Source organism: Carlito syrichta, unplaced genomic scaffold, assembly GCF_000164805.1.
Source record: "Carlito syrichta isolate Samal-C Ts95f unplaced genomic scaffold, Tarsius_syrichta-2.0.1 Scaffold311198, whole genome shotgun sequence".
Classification (NCBI taxonomy): domain Eukaryota; kingdom Metazoa; phylum Chordata; class Mammalia; order Primates; family Tarsiidae; genus Carlito; species Carlito syrichta.
The window spans coordinates 1054204-1073074 of NW_007255294.1; the positions used below are offsets into that span (position 1 = coordinate 1054204).

Below are 18871 nucleotides of genomic sequence, written 5' to 3' on the forward strand. Positions count from 1 at the left end.
GTTAGTTCTTTCAGAGATTAAGAGGGAGCTTCCTGTCCCACCTGTGAGTAGATGGCAGAGGTTAATAACATTAAACCCCATTTTTTATTGCAAGACAAAGAGAAATAGACCACAGAGTTTCTGCTATTAATGATAGAATGGGGAGAGGATACAGCATGAAATCATTATTTGGGAATACTAAAGAAAGTTATTCTAACATAATGTAAAGAAAACTGTACCTGCACCATGAACAGATTTACATGAGGATTTATTAAAGACTGAGTTTACAGAAACAGAAATATGCATTCTGAAGATATTTCATACACATTCCTGGCAGGGAATGACAGTTACTTTCTCCCTGGGATGTCTTACAGAACCTAACTTCCTTCTTAATGTCTTTTTCTATATTTACCTCTCAGGAATATCCTGGTTAATAGACCCATTTGGTGATAATGATCAGAGTTTTTAACATGATCTTCTACATCTTGGATTGTCTGGCCCCTGACTGCCTCTCTTGTGCTCTTGTGCCATTTCATAACACTCATTTCCTCACTCAGTGTGTGTCACCAACTTATGTTCAGACGTTTCTAGGATTTCCATGCACTTTTCTGCCTTAGCACCTTTCCACTTGCTGTCCCTGTTACTGGATATTCTTTAGTGGCTTTTTACATGGCCAATTCCTCATTGCAAGTCACAGCTTAAGTGTCACCTCCTCAGTGAGGACATTCCTGGCTCGTCTCCCTCCCCTCTAATGAACACAGCTGTATTTATTTAACTTATTTATGCATAGTTTTTCCCATTAGCATGTCAGTTCCAGGAGGATAGAAGCCCTGTTTTTATTTTTTCTCTCTTGAGCCCTTGGTAGGTGCTCCAGAGACACCTACTGACCAGGTGAATGAATGAGTGAGGGGAGGATAGCATTGCTCAGTGTTGAGGCAGCAACCTGCTCCTGTTGCACTTGTAACTGTCTGCATTTGCCTCCTCTGTCACTGACTTTCTGACTCATTTTCCCCAATGATCTCTTGACCCCCTAAATTCCTCTATTCCAGTTTGATTCCTAGACCAGCAACACCTAAGTTATCTGGGAACTTGTTAAAAATACGGTTTTTTGGGCCCTCACCCAGACCTACTAAATCAAAATCTTCAGGGGAGGAAGGAGGCCTAGTAACCTGCATTTCAACACATTTCCAGGTGACTTTGCAAATCACTGCCCTGGACCTCAGCACTTTTAGAAAACACTGACATGGTTTGGAGCAAAAGATGACCAATTTGTCATTCCTACCTAGGAGTGGCAGCATTGGTAGGTATTGGTAGTTGGAGGGAGTGGACTTGACTTGGGCAATGTACAGAATAGATAGATAAAAGTGGCTCTTATAATTATTGGGATTATAGGGAATCTCTCTGTAGGAACTGTAGTGGGAACCAGAGAAACCCATAGAGTTAGATGCTCCTATGAGGGAGATAACTATAGCAATCAAAATTACTGAAGTGCTGACGTGAAAAGGTGTTAAAAATTGAAGAAGTGTGCAGGGTAGTGGTTCTTACTGGGGCTTGATGTGAACTTTTCAAGCATCATTGGCACTTGCTCTTCTCTGTTCATCCCCTGCCCCTATTCTCATAGATCTTAAGATCTCTCAGGGGTCAGATGAGAGTGTGTATAGTTTGCAAAAGCTCCCAGGGTAATTTCATATGACATCAAAAATTAATTTGAAATACCAAAAAGTAAAGTTTCATAAACATTTTCTTCCTTGGTGATTCTATTTGTGTTTCTAAAAGATATGCAGCCCTCAATTTTGAGTCAGTCTGTTTTTTGGAAGCTGTTATTAAACAGACTATAATAAAATCCAAATTCTAGAGGTGATACTAAGTGTTCTTTTGATGTAAAATTTAAAGTGAGTTTGAACTGGAACTGTTCTTTATGATCTATTTTAATAAGTAAATATTTTAGAACCAAATCACTGAAGATCAGACTTGATTTGATTTTTTGATTCAGAAACCAAAAGCACTAATATACCCTTAAGTCTCCGTGCATCTTCCCAGTTGTTCTGAAGCTCTCAACTGAAGTTGATATTCAGAAGTGAGTTAAGATTGTAGTTGCCCTCACATGGCTTTAAATTCTACTTAGAGTAGTCTGGGCAGATCTTTAATCTTTAAGAATTTTCCCCATCTAATTGGGTAGGGATTTTTATGGCAGTAGAAAGTTTGTTTTGCAGTGCCAGCTTCTCTAAAAATGGTTATATTGCTAATGAGATGGACTAGGAAAATAATTAAGTAATTCTATTTTGAGTTTACAAATAGCAATTTTCTTTGGTTAATTACAAATGAGTTTAAAAAATATACACAAATTTTAAATGAGACGTAGTTTATTTTTTTAAGTGAACTGATTTTTCATATTTCTGTTTTCAGATGTTAGTGATACTTTTCTACCAAAATCTATGCAGTTTGGATTATAGATTTGAAAAGCCCCTCTTTCATTCTTCCTGAATCATGATATCTAATTTACCCATCAGCAATTTCCTTGGAAGAAAGTGGAAAACAGAAATGTTACTTGAAAGGTTCTCAAAGTAGAGTTTAATTATTTGGTGGAAGTTTATTCTGATATTGCTCTCTCTAAATGAATACCAATCCCTGGTATATGTTAGAAATGAAGTCAATGATTATTTAGGCATAATTTTATAAGTGTTTCATACGATAGTTCTACAAGAGAAGGTTTTTTTGTTTTTGTTTTTTTTTTTTAGGGATAAGTACAAAGTATATAGCTGTGTTTATTTAACTACATATACTTTTCCCTAAATTTTGCAAATACTATTTTTTCAGTGCATTGATTTACTCATTTGATTTAGAAATGGCAGTTAGTACGTACATACACTATTTTTAAAGGAAACTTTCCTGTAAATGTTTATTTCAATATAGTTTTAAAAATGTCTAAGATAGTCATTGGCTCTGGAGTGTAACTTAAAAAAAAAATTATAAAACTAATATACATTCATTTGAAACATTTTAATGGCACAAGCACGAAAAGTTGAAGACTCTTCATTGGCTCCTTTTCTCCTTCCTGCCTCGCAGTCCCATTCAAGAGGAAACATTTGGAGAAGGTCCTTCTAGATGTCCATTGATATGAGTTATATTTACTTTTTTCCTTCTGGCTTCATAAAGTCACATTAACCTTTTCATAAAGATTGGAAACAAACTTTATCACTAAGTAAAAACATTTTCTTTGATCAATTTCATTTCACGGGAGGATTAAATTTTACACCAATCAGTATAGTACTTGTTTTCCTTATTTTTTCAATGGGAATGACTTTTAAAGGCAAGTCATCCTTGGAGAGAAAAATATTTAATTTTTTCTTAATACTTTCAAGAAAATGAGTGTATTTTTCTAAGCCTTTTATCTTTTTTATATCTCCCTCCCTTCCTTCTCTCCTTTTGATATCATATTTCTAACAGTTTGTCTTGTATTGGATCTTTTTGTTACTAATCAAGGTTATAAATCTATTTAAAATGTAAATCAGAGAGAAGGAGATTATATAACAATTTATTAATGTTTCTATAAAACTATTCCTGGCTTAAGTTTATTTATCTCTTTGGAGTCTCCCATGTGCATATGGAATATCACTATCTCTTTCTTTTCCTTAAAAACTTTCCAAGGGCTTCCCTTTCCTATGGCACAACATTGAGAGTTTCTCATTTGTCCATCACCTCTGACTCCAGCTAACTTTTTTAGGTGGGCATCAGCTTTTCTTCTCTCTTACTGTATGTCTCTTTTCTTCCAACTGGTGTATGCTCTAATTGCGTCAGGCAACTTGCCTCTTCATACCTCCATGTGATTACTTGTTCTGTTTTCTCAAGCCCAAATTTTCCTTACTCACTTTTCCACTTATTTCCCACCCACCCTTCAGAAACTGGGTCAGCATCATCTTCTTTATGTAGCTTTTATTGACTTTTTCTTCCTTTCCAATAATGATTAATTGAGTCCACTTGTATTCTAATGCATGTTAAGTTCTATTGGTTTATTGTAATTTAGGAACAGCTCTGACTACACTGGTTTAAATTCCTGCTCTGCCACTTATTAGCTATATGCCTTTAGGCAAGTTAATTGCATACCATATGTGCCTTAGTTTTATCATCTATAAAATGAAGATAATAACACTACCTTTCTTATATGTTGTTGGAAGAATGAAATGAAATAATCTTCAGATATTCTCACATTGTAAACAATAAATGTTAGATATTAACTTTTATGACTGTTTCTTCAGCACTTAGTTCATTGTCTGCACAAAGACGGTGTTTAATAATGTGGTTTATTAATTAAAGGGAAGTTTTTCTATATAGACTTATGTATTAATTTATCAATTTAATGGTTTTTATAATAGTCTCTTTTAAAACAACCTTAGTTTTTATGGCAGCTGAATTAATGTTTTATTTTTAAGTTTGTTGAAAATTTCCAACTTCCTTGTGTCAAAATAAGTAATAAAAGAGCCAGGTAAGCACTTTCTGCTCCTTCACACAGAAGCATGTACACCTTTTGTTGGAACGGTTGAGCATTTGGAGTTGCCTGACCGATCTGTGCTCTTGTCTTGTAGGCCTTGTGTAGAATCACTCGCCATTCTCCTACTGCCTTCCAGAATGTCATTGAGAAAGTGGGACTGAACACGGTAATAAACTCCCTGGCCTCTGCCATCTGCAAAGTTCAGCAGTACATGTTGACCTTATTCACTGCCATGCTGTCCTGTGGGATTCATCTTCAAAGACTAATCCAAGAAAAGGTTTGACTTAGATTTCATCTGTTATTCTACTTTAAAAATTGTTATTTAGTCTATAGTTTTAGTGGTTCCACAAGTCATGTCATCTCTGTAGAATTTATTTTTCCTCCCAAGTGACTTTTTTGAACTTTGCCTAACCTCTGTAACACAGAGCATTTATCTGAAGATGTTATATGAGTCTTTTCATGATTAAAATAGAAATCCATTAAGTGGCTTTGGCCTGCCTATCCCATTTCAGTAATGAAAACTTAGAAAATTTATGAGTCCTTCCTATATGCTGGTATTTCTTATGCCGCATTAACCCCAGCCCCCATCTCTTTTTCCCATGTCCTTTGCCTTCCTTAGGGAGGGGTCCCTTTATATTTTCTGCTTAGTCTGACCTATTTTTATTCCTTTCCTTGTCTTATATTCTGCCAGTCCAAATCAACTTTGAGCTTCCTCTCTGTTTTTAACTTAGTTCTTTAATATTTCTTAATTTTCTATGTTGTAGAGTTTGTAAGTTTTAAATTCATATTGCAGAACTGTATAACTATCACGTATAACTTCTACAAAGTATTTTCTCTAGCCCCTTGCTAAAGAGAGATGCCTGGACCAGCAACATAGACGTCTCTTGGGTATGTGTTGGAAATGTGGACTCTCAGTGCAGACCTGCTGAATCAGAATTTACATTTAGTGAGATCTCTAGGTGATTCGTTTGAACTTTGTGGTTTGAGAAGCCCTTCCTGGGAATGTTAGTGTTTGGTGAGGTGTTAGGTGAAAAAAGTGGGGCTGGTTGTATATACATTTGGAAAGCAGTGAGTCAAAGGTAGAAATATTTTCAGTTGTCCAGCTTTTTCCAGTTTTCAGTAGGCTAGTGGGTATTGTGAATCTCTATGTGGGAACCTGTTATTTAAAATGTAGTGTGGACATTCTTTAGACTTATTGTCAGTCTCCATGAGGGGAATATAGTGTGCAGCATTCTTTAAACCAATCACCGTTGTTTTCCTGTGGAGGATGGATACACCTTTCTGCTCAGAAGTGTGGAATGGAGCCACTTATATACACTGTTTACCTTGGTTCTGCATTAAGCGCATCGTTAAATTTTGCTTTTTATAATAAAAATTAAAATTTCAACAGCTATTATGAATAACTATCAGATTTACATAATAAACTTGATCTGTGAAAGTTTCAATGGAGAGTAAACCACTTGTTTTCTTTACTTTTATTATTCTGATTTAGATTCTGCTAAGAAGTTTGTGCCTCAAAGTATTTTTTCAACAAACCTGTGTGTTTAATTTTTGCTATTAAATTTTCAAACTCATTCAATGTTCTTATATTAGAAAAAGTAACACTTGAGTAGTTTTACTGTGTAAAGTCATAGTAAGAGAATCTGAGAGCTTTGGAAAGGGTTTTTTATTTCCCACCTTCAGAACAGGCATGAATTGATAAGCTTCAAATATAATATTTCACAAAGGCAGTAAAATAGAGTGTATTAATCAATATGGTTTTGAATTGTTTCCTAATGTATAACTGCTCCATATGCTTCAAAGAAATGAATGAATGAACAATTAAATGTATGGAATGATAAACAATCCTTTACTTTTGATTAGTCTTAGTATTAGTATTTTTTTTTGTTGTGGTAGAAAACATAAAATTTGCCATCTTAACCATTTTGAAATGTATAGTTCAGTAGCATGTTCTCATTATTGTGAAACAGATCTCCATAACTTTTTCATCTTGCAAAACTGAAACTATATACCCATGACACATTTTGGGTGGTGTTGGATTTTATTTACATTTTCTATTTTAGTAGGTCTCCTCTGACACTGAATTGGCAGAGGAAAGGGGGATATTGCCCTGTTTTTTCTGTGGTGGAGTGGAAGAACCCCTCATTACTGTTAGGCAAGAGAGGGCGGTCAGGCCTTCCATTAGGCCTCCTCTAGTGCCACCCTGGCTGTCGGGGGCAAAGACTTCTCGTTACTGCCTCCACCAACACTGGTTGGGTGGGGATGGGTGCCTCATTACTGATGAAAAGTTGTGAAGGTACAGCCTTCCCACTCTGCCTTTTCTGCCCCATCACAGCAGAGAGAGGGAGGAAAGCTTGTTACTGCTATCCTGTATTGGGAGGGAGGTACAGGCTTCCCATGTGGTCTCTACTGACACGGTGGCTTTGAGGGGGGCGCTTTCTATTATTGGACTGGGATGAAAGCCTCAGCTGGCTACTTGGTCTTTTCTGACACCACTCTGCCAAGGGATAATGTTGGGGCACCTTGTTATGGTCACATGAAGTTGCAAGAGCCAGCTCCATACTTGCCCTTTGCTGATGGAGCTGAGAATGTGGTTTTTTCATGGCACTTGGCTGAAGTAGAATAGCTAATGTTTAAAAGATTTCTGAGCTGGGCTCGGTGGCTCAGCCTGTAATCCCGCGCCTTTGGGAGACTGAGGTGAGTGAATTAGCTGAGCCCGCGGGTTTGAGACCCGCCTGGGCAACTTGGCGAGACCTCATCTCTACAATAAATCAAAAATCAGCCGGGCATGGTAGCACACGCCTGTAGTTCCAGCTACTTGGAAGACTGAGGTGGAAGGATCGCCGGAGCCCAGCAGGTCGAGGCTGCGGTGGGCGGGAGCGGCCACTGCACTCCAGTCTGGGCAACAGAGTGAGACTCCAACTCAAAAAATAAATAAATAAATATGGTGTGTGCCCTTTTATTTTATCTTTGAGAGAACTTGCTTTTCTTGTGTATTTGTATATGTGTATCATTGGTATTTTCCAGGCTCTTGGATTCTCCAGCACTCAAACCAGGATATAAGAGACAAAATGACAAACTACAGTGTGTTGCTTTGTTGATTCTTGAGTCTCAAGGCCCTTAACTGGTCTGCTGCCTTCGCTCTACTTTTCAATTTTCTTATACTTCCTTTATATATAATGTACTGGGTTTTAGCTGTACTTGGTGGTAGGAATAGAGAGATGTGCATCTTTTCTCTCTCGTCTTCTAATTTTTAAATCTCTGATACCTCAATAATGTTCAATTTTCATTTAAAATGCAAAGTTCTATATTTATTAATTTATTAATCATTTATTTGTTTGGACCAGATGCTTAGTGGTTCGCAACTCTGGGTCTTTCACAGAGGATGCTTAGTGTGTTGAGTAATTTTGTCAAGTTTATGGAGGATATAAGTGCTGGATATACATGCTCATGCCCTAACAGGAAGGGCAGACAACAAACAAAGAAACAGTCATTTTAGGTAGTTCTCTGAAGAACACAAAACAGGTTTGTTATCACTGCAAGGGGCAATGTGCAGGTTGGGAGGAGTCAGACACTATTAGCCCAGGGTGCAGGGGTGGGGCAGTTAGGGAAGGCCTCTCTGAGAAGGTCCATTCCAGCCTTGACTGATAGGGAGCACACTGTGTGCAAATCTGGAGCAGAACTTTGTGGTGCAATTTTCCTTAAGTGTGAGAGATCTTGGGGAGATCTGGGAAGAGAAAGAAGGCCATTAGAGTTGGGACATAGCGAGTTGGGAGGAGGACATGGGAAGAGACTGGGAAGTGGAAAAAGAGCCAGTTCATGTAAGGTTGTGACGTTTGGCCTTCCTCTGGGATTTTGGCTCAGTGATTGTGGTTTTATTGTTACTTAAGGAGGAGAAAAGTGCATGCATTTATCTACACGTGCCTGAGGCGCAAGTTTGCCAACCTTATAAATGTCTAGTTGAGATTTCCTCATTCTCCACTTCCATTCTAGACTTTGGAGTAGGTGTTTGATTGTCAATAGGTTACAATGAGTGGAATACAGGACCCAGGAGCAAATACAAAGTTTATTATTTCTTGTTGGATAGGGAGAAAGAACTAAAGACTAGGAGACCAATGCCTGCATATTATATGGTCTTTTAAAATTGAAATTTGGTCTCCAACAGAGTTCCATTCCTTTCCTTTTAAATAAATTGCTATTTACTGCAGAAAATTTAGAAGACTAAACAGCAACAACAACAAAAACCCCAAAACAAAATCAACTGTGAACTCACTACCTAGAGGTAATTATTGCTGACATGTTGATTTATCTTTTTTTAGTTTTTTGTCTGTATGTCTGTGTATTTTATGCACACATTTACTAGTTAAAATTGTGTTGATTTTTCTTGCTTTTTTTTTTTTTGAGTTGGAGTTTCAGTCTGTCGCTCAGGCTGGAGTACAGTGACACGCATACTCACGGCCTCTCCAGCGTTGGCCTGCTGGGCTCAGGCAATTCTTTTGCCTCAGCCTTCCAAGTAGCTGGAACTACAGGCATGTACTACCACGCCTGGCTAATTTTTGATTTATTGTAGAGATGAGCCCTCGCCAAGTTGCCTGGGCTGGTCTCGAACCCTTGGACTTGGGCAACCCACTTGCCTTGGCCTCCGAAAGTGCTGGAATTACAGGCTGGGCCACCAAGCCCGTCCATCTTGCTATTTTCTTTCTTTCTTTTTTTTTTTCTAGTTGGAGTCTTACTCTGTCACCCAGACTGGAGTGCAGTGGCCACTCCCGGTCACCGCAGCCTCGCCCTGATGGGCTCCAGCGATTCTTTCGTCTCAGCCTTCCGAGTAGCTGGAATTACAGGCACGCGCTGCCATGCCCGGCTAATTTTTTGATTTATCGTAGAGATGAGGTCTCGCCAAGTTGCCCAGGCGGGTCTCGAACCCGCAGGCTCAGGCAATTCACTCACCTCGGCCTCCCAAAGTGCGGGATTACAGACTGAACCACGGAGCCCCGGCCCATCTTGCTGTTATCATTAGTGTTTTACTGTGTCATTAAATATTCTTCAAGGACAGTAAAAAAAAAAACTTGTTATATGATTTGTGAAGCATTAATAATTTGACTTTTAGGCACACCTCATCAACAAGGGGACCTGCATAATGACTATTTGTTTACCTAACCCTGAATTGTACCCCACGTTAAAAAAAGTATATATATATAACTTACCACAACTAGCTCAAAAAATAATAATAATTTGTCTTCTCCCACTATTGAACTGTTTGCTTGTTGGTTTTTCGTTTCTACTCATCCTGATACAATGAACATCTTGTTACATATGTCCTTGTGTTCACCTCCAATAGATTACCTCACGTGTTATATACATTTATAAGGCTCTGCATTAATATTGCTAGATTGTTTTCTAGAAAGGTAGATGATATGAGTATAACTTACTTGTAATTTAACCAACGGTCATTTAAGCCATGTGCTATATTTTCTATTAATAAAACCTAGAGTTTAGGATTATTTAATTAGCAGTGTACTTCATGTTTTCATAGTTATTTACAGTTAGTAATTAATCTCTGATTTTCCATTTGAAATATGTAACTGCAGCCTGTCTCTCATCTTAAACTACATTAACTAAATGGTGTAATCTGTTCTCTTCTGAATCATACTCATTTTCTTGAGTGGATGTTTATGTACTGAAGAAATTTGTTCTGTTCACACAATTATCTATAGTAGCTGCTTGGGTATCAGTGTCCATAGATGATTATTATCCAGAAGCTATTTGCATCAGCAGCCATTTACATCATTGGTGCTTGATTTGTTTTGTGTCATCATTAAAAACGATTTGCTTGCCCAGAGATGTGCTAAATGGCAGAAGATTCCTTTATCTAAAACAAGTGTTAGTTCCATACAGTGTGATGTAAAAAGTGAGCAATTATAGCCATGGTGAGATGGGACTCTTTAATTTACAAATCAAAATGACAAACCATTTTTCCATTTTTTCCCCCCTAAACACTTAACAGGAAAAATTTTAGATAGTACTATGTATGTGATTCTTGAATCACTGCTAGATGTAAGGAATTGATTACCTTTTTATAATTCAGATGCTTGAATGACTCAACAAGAGTCTGGAAGTCCTGACCAAATATAAGGAAAAAACCTCATAGATTAGGTGAGAGTTTATTTACTAATTTTTGTTCTTTAAACTCTTTTACTTGTTGTGGGAGAGGGAGAAAGGTGGGGAGGAGGGAGGGTGGGGCAGGAACTCTTACTTTTCAAGCTTAACTTTGTAGTTATATTTTTCTGGTTCTTCTAAGCTGTCAATATGTTCTGCAAATATTTCATTTTATTTAATTTATTTTTTTAACTTTTTTTTTTTTTTGAGTTGGAGTCTCACTCTGTCGCCCAGACTGGAGTGCAGTGGCCGCTCCCGGCCACCGCAGCCTCAACCTGCTGGGCTCCGGCGATCCTTCCACCCCGGCCTTCCAAGTAGCCGGAATTACAGGCATGCACTAAACATATTTTTTATGTTAAAATTATGGGGTACAGTTAAGGGTTAGGCATACAAATATACATTGTGAAGGTACCCTTGTTGATGAGGTGTGCCCCCCATCCCCAGACAGATATTGACTACTATTACAAATATTTCATTTTAAAGATACAGGGCTGGAGGAATTTGGAAGTTCATGAATGTTTCCTGTTACTTATGGGAGAAAGATACTGAATGAGGTCATTAATTTTCTATAATTATATCTAAAAACTTGAAGTAGCCAATGCTAATTTAATTTAATTTAATTATTATCCAATTGTACTTATAGTTTTAACAAAGTTTAGGGTTTATATATGTAGTATAAAAAATTCAAGCCGGGCACAGTGGCACACACTTGTAGGCCCAGCTACTTGGAAGCTGAGAAGGGAGAATTGCTTCAACTCAAGAATTCAAGGTGAGCCTGGACAACATAGTGAGACCCAAGCTCATCATACAAAAAAGAAAATTTAAAATCTGTGATATACAGTACACAGCAGCCCAAAATAAAGTATTAACTCCCTGAGGTAATCTCTGTAAAATTTTTAATATATATCCTTTCAGTTTTATATTTGCAGTATCAGCAAAAAGTGTGATAAAATTGAACTCTGTCTTTCACATATGCCAAAAATATTTTTATTTGGAGATTTATTGTGTGCATGATTATACTCTCTCTACACTCTTTTGATTTACTTTTCTGTCTTTAAAATGTTCAAGGTACTTAGTCATTAATCTCTGATTCTCAATATTCTTTCTTTTTTTTTTCCTGATGGATACCCTCTAATGGGTACTCTCTGTGATTCTCCATTTTCAAAAATTTTCAAGATACTTGGAGATCACATGGTAAATTATGGTCTTTCTTTTTTTCCCACAATCTCCATCTTTTTAATGTGGTCAACCATAGTAAGTTATTTATTGAAAGCTGTGGCTCTTTTCTAAATTTGGGTCCAGAAATTGTGCCAATTGCACATTATGCTTTGCCTTCTGACATCAGGGTTTCTGATAGAAGGTGACTGTTCTTGGAACTTAGAAACTCTAAATAGTACACCAATAGAATCTGAAAAAGACTTCTGTTTCTGACATTTTGACTGAGTAGATATCCTGAAAACTCTCTCTCACTATTAAAAACTCAGTGTCTCTGGACCTGATAAGACCAACTTGTCATTTGTGTTAACAAGCAGGACTGCTTGTGGTGAACATGGATCCTAATGGGTAAATTGCTTCTGGACTGGGAGAATAATAAATACTTGGTAGAAAACCATAGCTTTGGGCTTCTCTAGGCATAGTGACTCTTGTCTCTGTGGAAACTCTGGAAGCTATGCCTATGGTGTTGTTACAAGACATGTTGGTGCTTGTGAGGCATGAAGTTTAGGGTGGCTCCCATGCTTGCTCAATGAAGTGCTTTTCTCTTTGCACCTGAGCTGTGCTGCCTGGTCTGCTGCAAGGACTCCTGCAGGAGGGAAGCATCTCGTGCTGCCTTGTTGGCAAACTCTGGTTCCTGAACAAACTGGTAGAAATATGATCTGCGGTAGTCCTTTGAATCTGTATGTTTAGTTGAGTTTAAAAAGACCTCTTATGGGTCCTGTGATATTCTTTCCCTTCCTTAGATAAAAGGGAGTATACACTATTTTGCACCTTTTTAAAACTTAACTGTATGTCTCAGAGATCACTTTGTAGCTGTTTATAGAAATGCTATTCACATTTTTTATTAGCAGTGGGTGTACCACGTTTTATTCAACTAGTCTCCTGATGATAGATGTTTGAGTATCTAATCATTTCTCTACATTGTAACACTAAGATATGAAAAGGAAAACTTGAAAAAAATTTAAAAAGAAAATTTAAGTGGCTATTTTTGCGATCTTGTTATATAGGGAAAAATTTCTTAACAATTAGTATCCAGGATATGAAAAATAGCCTAATAATAGAAAGGAAAAGACAAGTCGAAATAGACATAGAAAGTGAAGAGTTACTTCATAGAAGAAGAAATGGGAATGGTCAATAATCCTGGGAAAAGATACTTGAACCAAATACTAATGAATAAAATGAAAGCCAAAACGACTTACTATTTCATGCTCTTTAGATTGACAAAAATGTAAATCTGACACTAAAGATTGATTGCAAAGATATGGGCCTGTGGAAACTAGGTGAGGCAAAGTGGATAATTACTTTGGAGTGCAATATCATAATCTCTAGTAAAGCTGAAGATGCTTGTCTCATAGCAACAAATATTTCTATTAGGAATAAATCCTTGTACATGTGTACACAAAAGCATGTAAAAAGTTGTTTATCATAGTATTGTTTGCAGTAACATAAAATGACACACAAAGTAAAGGTCAACCAACAGTAGATTGGATAATTAAATTTTCATAGATTCATATGGTGGAATATTGCACAGAAGTTAAAGATAAATGAACTACATTGAAAAGTATTCACATGGATAACTTTCAGAAAGAAAACTGAGTGAAAAAGTTAAGCTGTAGAAGGATATGGACAATTCTGTAACCTATATGTGAAGTTTAAAATATACAAACAGTTTATATTTTTTATGGATACATGATTATGTGGTTAAAAAAAAATCTGTGGCAGTGGTAACCCACCAGAGTTAGAGGGTATGTGCTTGCTAGGATGGAGGGATAGCAGTGGGATTGGAGAGAGGTAGGACACAGGCTTCAGTTGTGTTGTAGCAAGAAAAGAATTTGGGCTAACAGGTTTCAAATAGTAAGATTTGATAAAGTCACATGAATTTTGAAAAACTAATTTTTTGTATCCTTGAACTGTTCTGTGATTTAAATAAAAGAATTGATATTATAGCATTCAAGTTGCAGTTTTTTACATTTTCTTTACCTCACTTAAGAATTTTTCAGTGATCTCTGGGGAAGTTTCAGTGATTTTTCTCTTGAAGGAATGTTTTTGTGTGTATGATGGTTATAGTGATGGTGTTAGGTATTACAGTCTTCCTACCACCCAGGTAGCAGTATGATTTGAAAGGTAAAGCATTATAACATATCATAGATACTCATTTATGGTTTTTGTTGTTGTTGGAAGTGAGTGAAAGAGTTCTTACTTCAAAAATTCAGTTGTGCCTTTTTGGTGATAACTATTTAATGAAATGAGCCAATCTTTTTTTTTTCTTTTGATTTTTTTATTTTAGATATGTGGTTTACAATTCAGGATTAGGTATACAAATAATCATTATTCAGATACTCGTGTTGATGAGGTGTGCCCCCCCTTCCCTAGGCAGATTCCTACTACTGCCTTACATTTATTGAGTTTTGGCATTATTTGTGATTTCTTTTTGTTCTTTGGAAAAGTGTTTGAAGATATAAACACTGTAACCGTGTATTTCTTATTTCATCCTGTTTCTTCTTCAAGGCTACAGAAAGTTCCAGAATATACTGGATTTTAGGGTCTCTATCCCTCATTGAAAATGATAAGGATCATTAAACCAACTAACTTTGAACATTACCACATATATGTTAATGGGAATATTCTGGCAGATTATTTTGTGGTACTTTTTAGTTGAAAAAGACAGATTGTAATTTAGGCCTGCCAAGGAATCAGTGGAATGAATTTGTCTTCTCTTTGGCAAGCTGTAGTATTGCATGTTTCAGATATAAGAAAAAATATGATTATTTTTTATTCTCTAAATATTCATAAAACTCGTCATCTTCTCTCAGTCTACAGTTCTTTATGGGTAACTGTAGCCATACTTGTTTAGTGTGAGAGAAGCTGAAGATAACAACAACAGCAACAACAACAACAACAACAAAAAAAAGCTAAAACTTTTTCATAAGTTTAGCTTTCAAAAATAATGTAAGTTTCCCCATGTAAATGTCTCCCAGGCTCTCTCTCCTACCTCATGTATTTATGATTCAAAAGTATCATTCTATAAAATTCACATACAAATTATACAGTTTTTGACAACAACCCTGTACTCTGTGACATTAGGAATATTATTTCATGAATGTGAAAGAATGCTTTGAGGGAAAAGATGTACTATTGTGTAATATTTGAGGAATTTCACACTATATCTTCTGGTATATTCATGAGATTGGCAGGTTAGCCAAGGCTTTACTGTATGACTTCTGTCTTCATTGTCTTGGTCTTTTGGGCTGTGACTCATGTTTTGGATTGATGTTTACGAAGGCTTTGATGCTGTTATTTGGTTGGATAAAATGATCTGTCAGATTTCTCATCATTTTGTGCTTATTCAAAGAGGGATCCAAATACACCTGGTGAAACGAGTGCATTTTTGAATAGGATACAGATTGTATGTCTACTTAAAATATTTATTTTAAAAATATTTGTGTGATTGCTAACCTGTCCAGATATTCCATATTTGACACCACAGCTCCATAATTGGTCTTAGGTTATAATCTATTACTGGCAGGATTATTCAGGTGATATAATGAATGTCATGGCACTTCTTACCTATGACTTCTAGTTTTTTCTTTTTTTTTTGAGTTGGAGTCTCACTCTGTCACCCAGACTGGAGTGCAGTGGCCGCTCCCAGCCACTGCAGCCTCAATCTGCTGGGCTCCAGCGATCCTTCCGCCTCAGCCTTCCAAGTAGCTGGAACTATAGATGCGTTGTACCACGCCCGGCTAATTTTTGATTTATTGTAGAGATGAGGTCTCACCAAGTTGCCCAGGTGGGTCTCGAACCTACGGGCTCAGGCAATCCACTCACCTCGGCCTCCCAAAGCACTGGGATTACAGGCTGAACCACCAAGCCTGGCCGGTATGACTTCTAATTAAACTGAGAACAGCTAAAGAGTAAACATTATGTAATAGTGAGTTTCTATTGGGGTCAGATTTGGGGAGGAGGAATGCTGCTGCATGTATTTTTGTAATCTCTTGAAACCTCCTTATAAAAATAAAAATGTCAAAGTATATATACAAACCGTAGAATATGAGCAGGTGGGGTTAGATCATATATGTCCATGTGAGGTCAGCAGCTGTTTGGGAGATTATAGAGGGAGGAGAAGGTGAATTCTGATAGTTCTACAAACTGAAGAATCCAGTACTTTCCAGAAAGTGATTACCCCCTACAGGAAAATGCTCCAACCTGACATAGCATGGGGAAGCAGGGGGATAGACAGTGGGGTGGGTCGTGGAACCCATCCCCCACAAATACGAAGGTACAACTATATATGAAAATTACATAAATATGTAGACTACTTTGTAAATAAGTCACTGGTATGGCTTAAAACAACAAAGAGTTAAGGACAAAATTATGGGTTTTGCAGTAAGTTGGATAGATTTGGAGTTTGTCATATTCAGTAATCTATCACAGAAACAAAGAACTGAGTACCACATGTTCTCACTCAGAAGTGGACCCTGAACACCTATCATAAAACTACAAAAAAGAGGTTGGCCATAGCGGGACACTGTCAGGGTAGGGGAGGCCACACAACATCAATAAGGGTGTGTGATCCTAATCCAGGTGAAGTAAAATCCATTGGGAGTCCTAAATCTTCACCTGTACCTAAACCACTTATGTCCACAATCCTGACTTGTACCCCACAGCTTTAAAACAAACAAACTAACTCAGTGCCAGATTCTTGATGTTAGAAATTAAAGGCATGTTAAAACTCCTGGAACTCTGCTGTATTTCAATTACTTGAGCTTTGAAAACTTGTATCAACTTATGTAAGTTACATAGATTCAAGCATCTGCCTGAGTTATTTTTTCCTAAGATATATGACCTTAAATGTTCTTCATAGCTGGATAGTCGGTAATGCATACTTTGAACTTTACATGCATTGGGGGGTCACTTAAAGATTTAAACATTAATTCTTGAAGCCATACCATGTTTCACAAATGAGTTTGTTCATACTCATTGGTAATATAGCTTTCTTCTGAGTATTGACATTGACTAGTGATACTCCCTTCTAAATTTTTTTTTTCCTTATTTTGACACTAGCTACTGTTCATTTTATTTTAGCAGTCCAGTTAGACTGAAGCCAGTGTATCAGGGTGTGTGTTTTGATGAAGTAGCACCACAGTTAAAGAAACTTTAAGCTGCAGGTCTTTATATTATTTGGAAGCACCATGGAAGATCCTATGAAATTTCCTGCATGCAAATTTTTGAAAACTTCAGGTGTTAAGTTTGCTCAGTTTTAATCATATTTAAATTATGAAATTAATGTATTCATATTAATCAGACTATGAGTTTATATTGTGATACTATTTTTGGTTTATGTTAACAAATATGTGTTCTCTAAAAGACATTTTACTTAGATACTTGACTGAACTTCTTTAAGGAAATTGCATTTCAAAAACAATTTTAGACTTAATCACTTTTTGTTTCCATCAATATTAAACAAGAAAATAGTGTCAGTGTAGTTATCTGCATGATTTCTCATTGTTTTTCTTTCAGGCTGTTATCAGTTGACGGCCAGGCTGTATTTACTGATTTTTAGCTGTGACAGTAGCTAAAGCAGATCTTTTACCTCTTGAGGTTTGCAAGAGATAATTTTGAAGTCTCTGCCTCATCATTATTTTTATTTCTCTAATAATTTTGTCTGTATGATGTGTACTGGAGAAATATTTTAGCATCTTGCTTAATTTTGGTATGTATATATTTTTGGTATAGATATACTTTTGGTTGTGATGGACAGATTCCTAACATTTTGAATATTTCATTATATCATCTTTATGTTATGATAGAAATTCCCATTCTGAAATCACTGCTGAGTTCGATTCCCTTCTGGTCATGAATGCTGGATATAAACTCATTGTACTGTGATTTGGGTTATAGAACTAAATGACTTCTGCTCTTTTTCTTTACATGTAATATTTAGGTATGTTGAGCTGTATGACAAGATGAATTTAAATCAAAGCTGAGTACGTAGTGGATTGCTAGTTGAAGTGACCTGAGGTCATCTTTGGTTCTCTAAAGGTAGTTTTGATTACTCATCCTTGGCACTAAGTCTTTGCCTGCAGCCTGTAATCTACCCTCCTCAAGTGTTATAAGATTAATACTGTTCTAGAGGTGTGATGCACATTGCTCAAGATTAAATATGGAGCTCTGGGCAACTGGTTGTAGGGAGTGAAAGTCATTACTGCTCATTCAGTTTTTCTGAAATACCTGAGTGAGAATTTATTTAGGGCATAAGATGTTTTTAGACTTAGATCCAAAATTGTGCTACATCTTTTTAAGGGACTCAGAGTTATTGTGTTACAAATAAATATAGTATGTAATTTATTTTATTTTTGATATTTGTTATAGTTTGTCTAATGTGTTTCACTCAAAACCATCAGCATATTATTACTTTTGCAAGATAGTAATGCTGAATAACACTACAAATGGTCCTCACCTTATGATGGTTCGATTAATGATTTTTTAAAACTTACGATGAGTTTTTTTTCTGCTGTAAGCCTGTTTTATGTTGAAAATCATCTGTATATCAAGCAGAAATACAATAATAGACCTTGCCATCCCTTATTATTAGACATTTCTGTGTTTTAAAAGTATATCTATTACTGTATGGGATTTTGTGCCTGGAATTTTTTTCTCTTTGTGTACTTAAATTATATTTTATTTATCTATTGCTCTGTAACAAACCACTCCAAAATGTAGTGGTTTAGACCAAGAGCAATAAATTATTATGCTCACCAATCTTTAATTTAAGCAAGACTGTGTTAGATGGAGTGGGGATGGAGAATAACCTTTCCAGATTGTTCATTCATATGATTGGCAAGTTGATACTAGCTGTTCACTGGGAGCTCAACTGGAGCTGTGGGTTAGGAGCCTCAGTTGCATTCTACATGGGCCTCCACAAGCTGCTTGGGCTTCCTCACAGCATGGTGACTAGGTTCCCAGAGTGAACATACCAAGTGGACCAGGTAGAATCTACATGGCCTTGTCAAACCTATCCTTGAAAGTCGTGTA

General features: G+C 36.6%; 1 protein-coding gene across 1 annotated transcript in view; it reads left to right on the forward strand.

The window, feature by feature from the left end:
* Positions 1-18871, forward strand: part of ULK4 (unc-51 like kinase 4) — a 244877-nt gene that overhangs the window by 129783 nt on the left and 96223 nt on the right. Inside the window, exon 20 of the mRNA XM_008068561.2 lies at positions 4563-4745. Within this exon, the coding sequence (XP_008066752.2) occupies positions 4563-4745 (183 nt within the window). The remainder of the gene's footprint in view (positions 1-4562; positions 4746-18871) is intronic.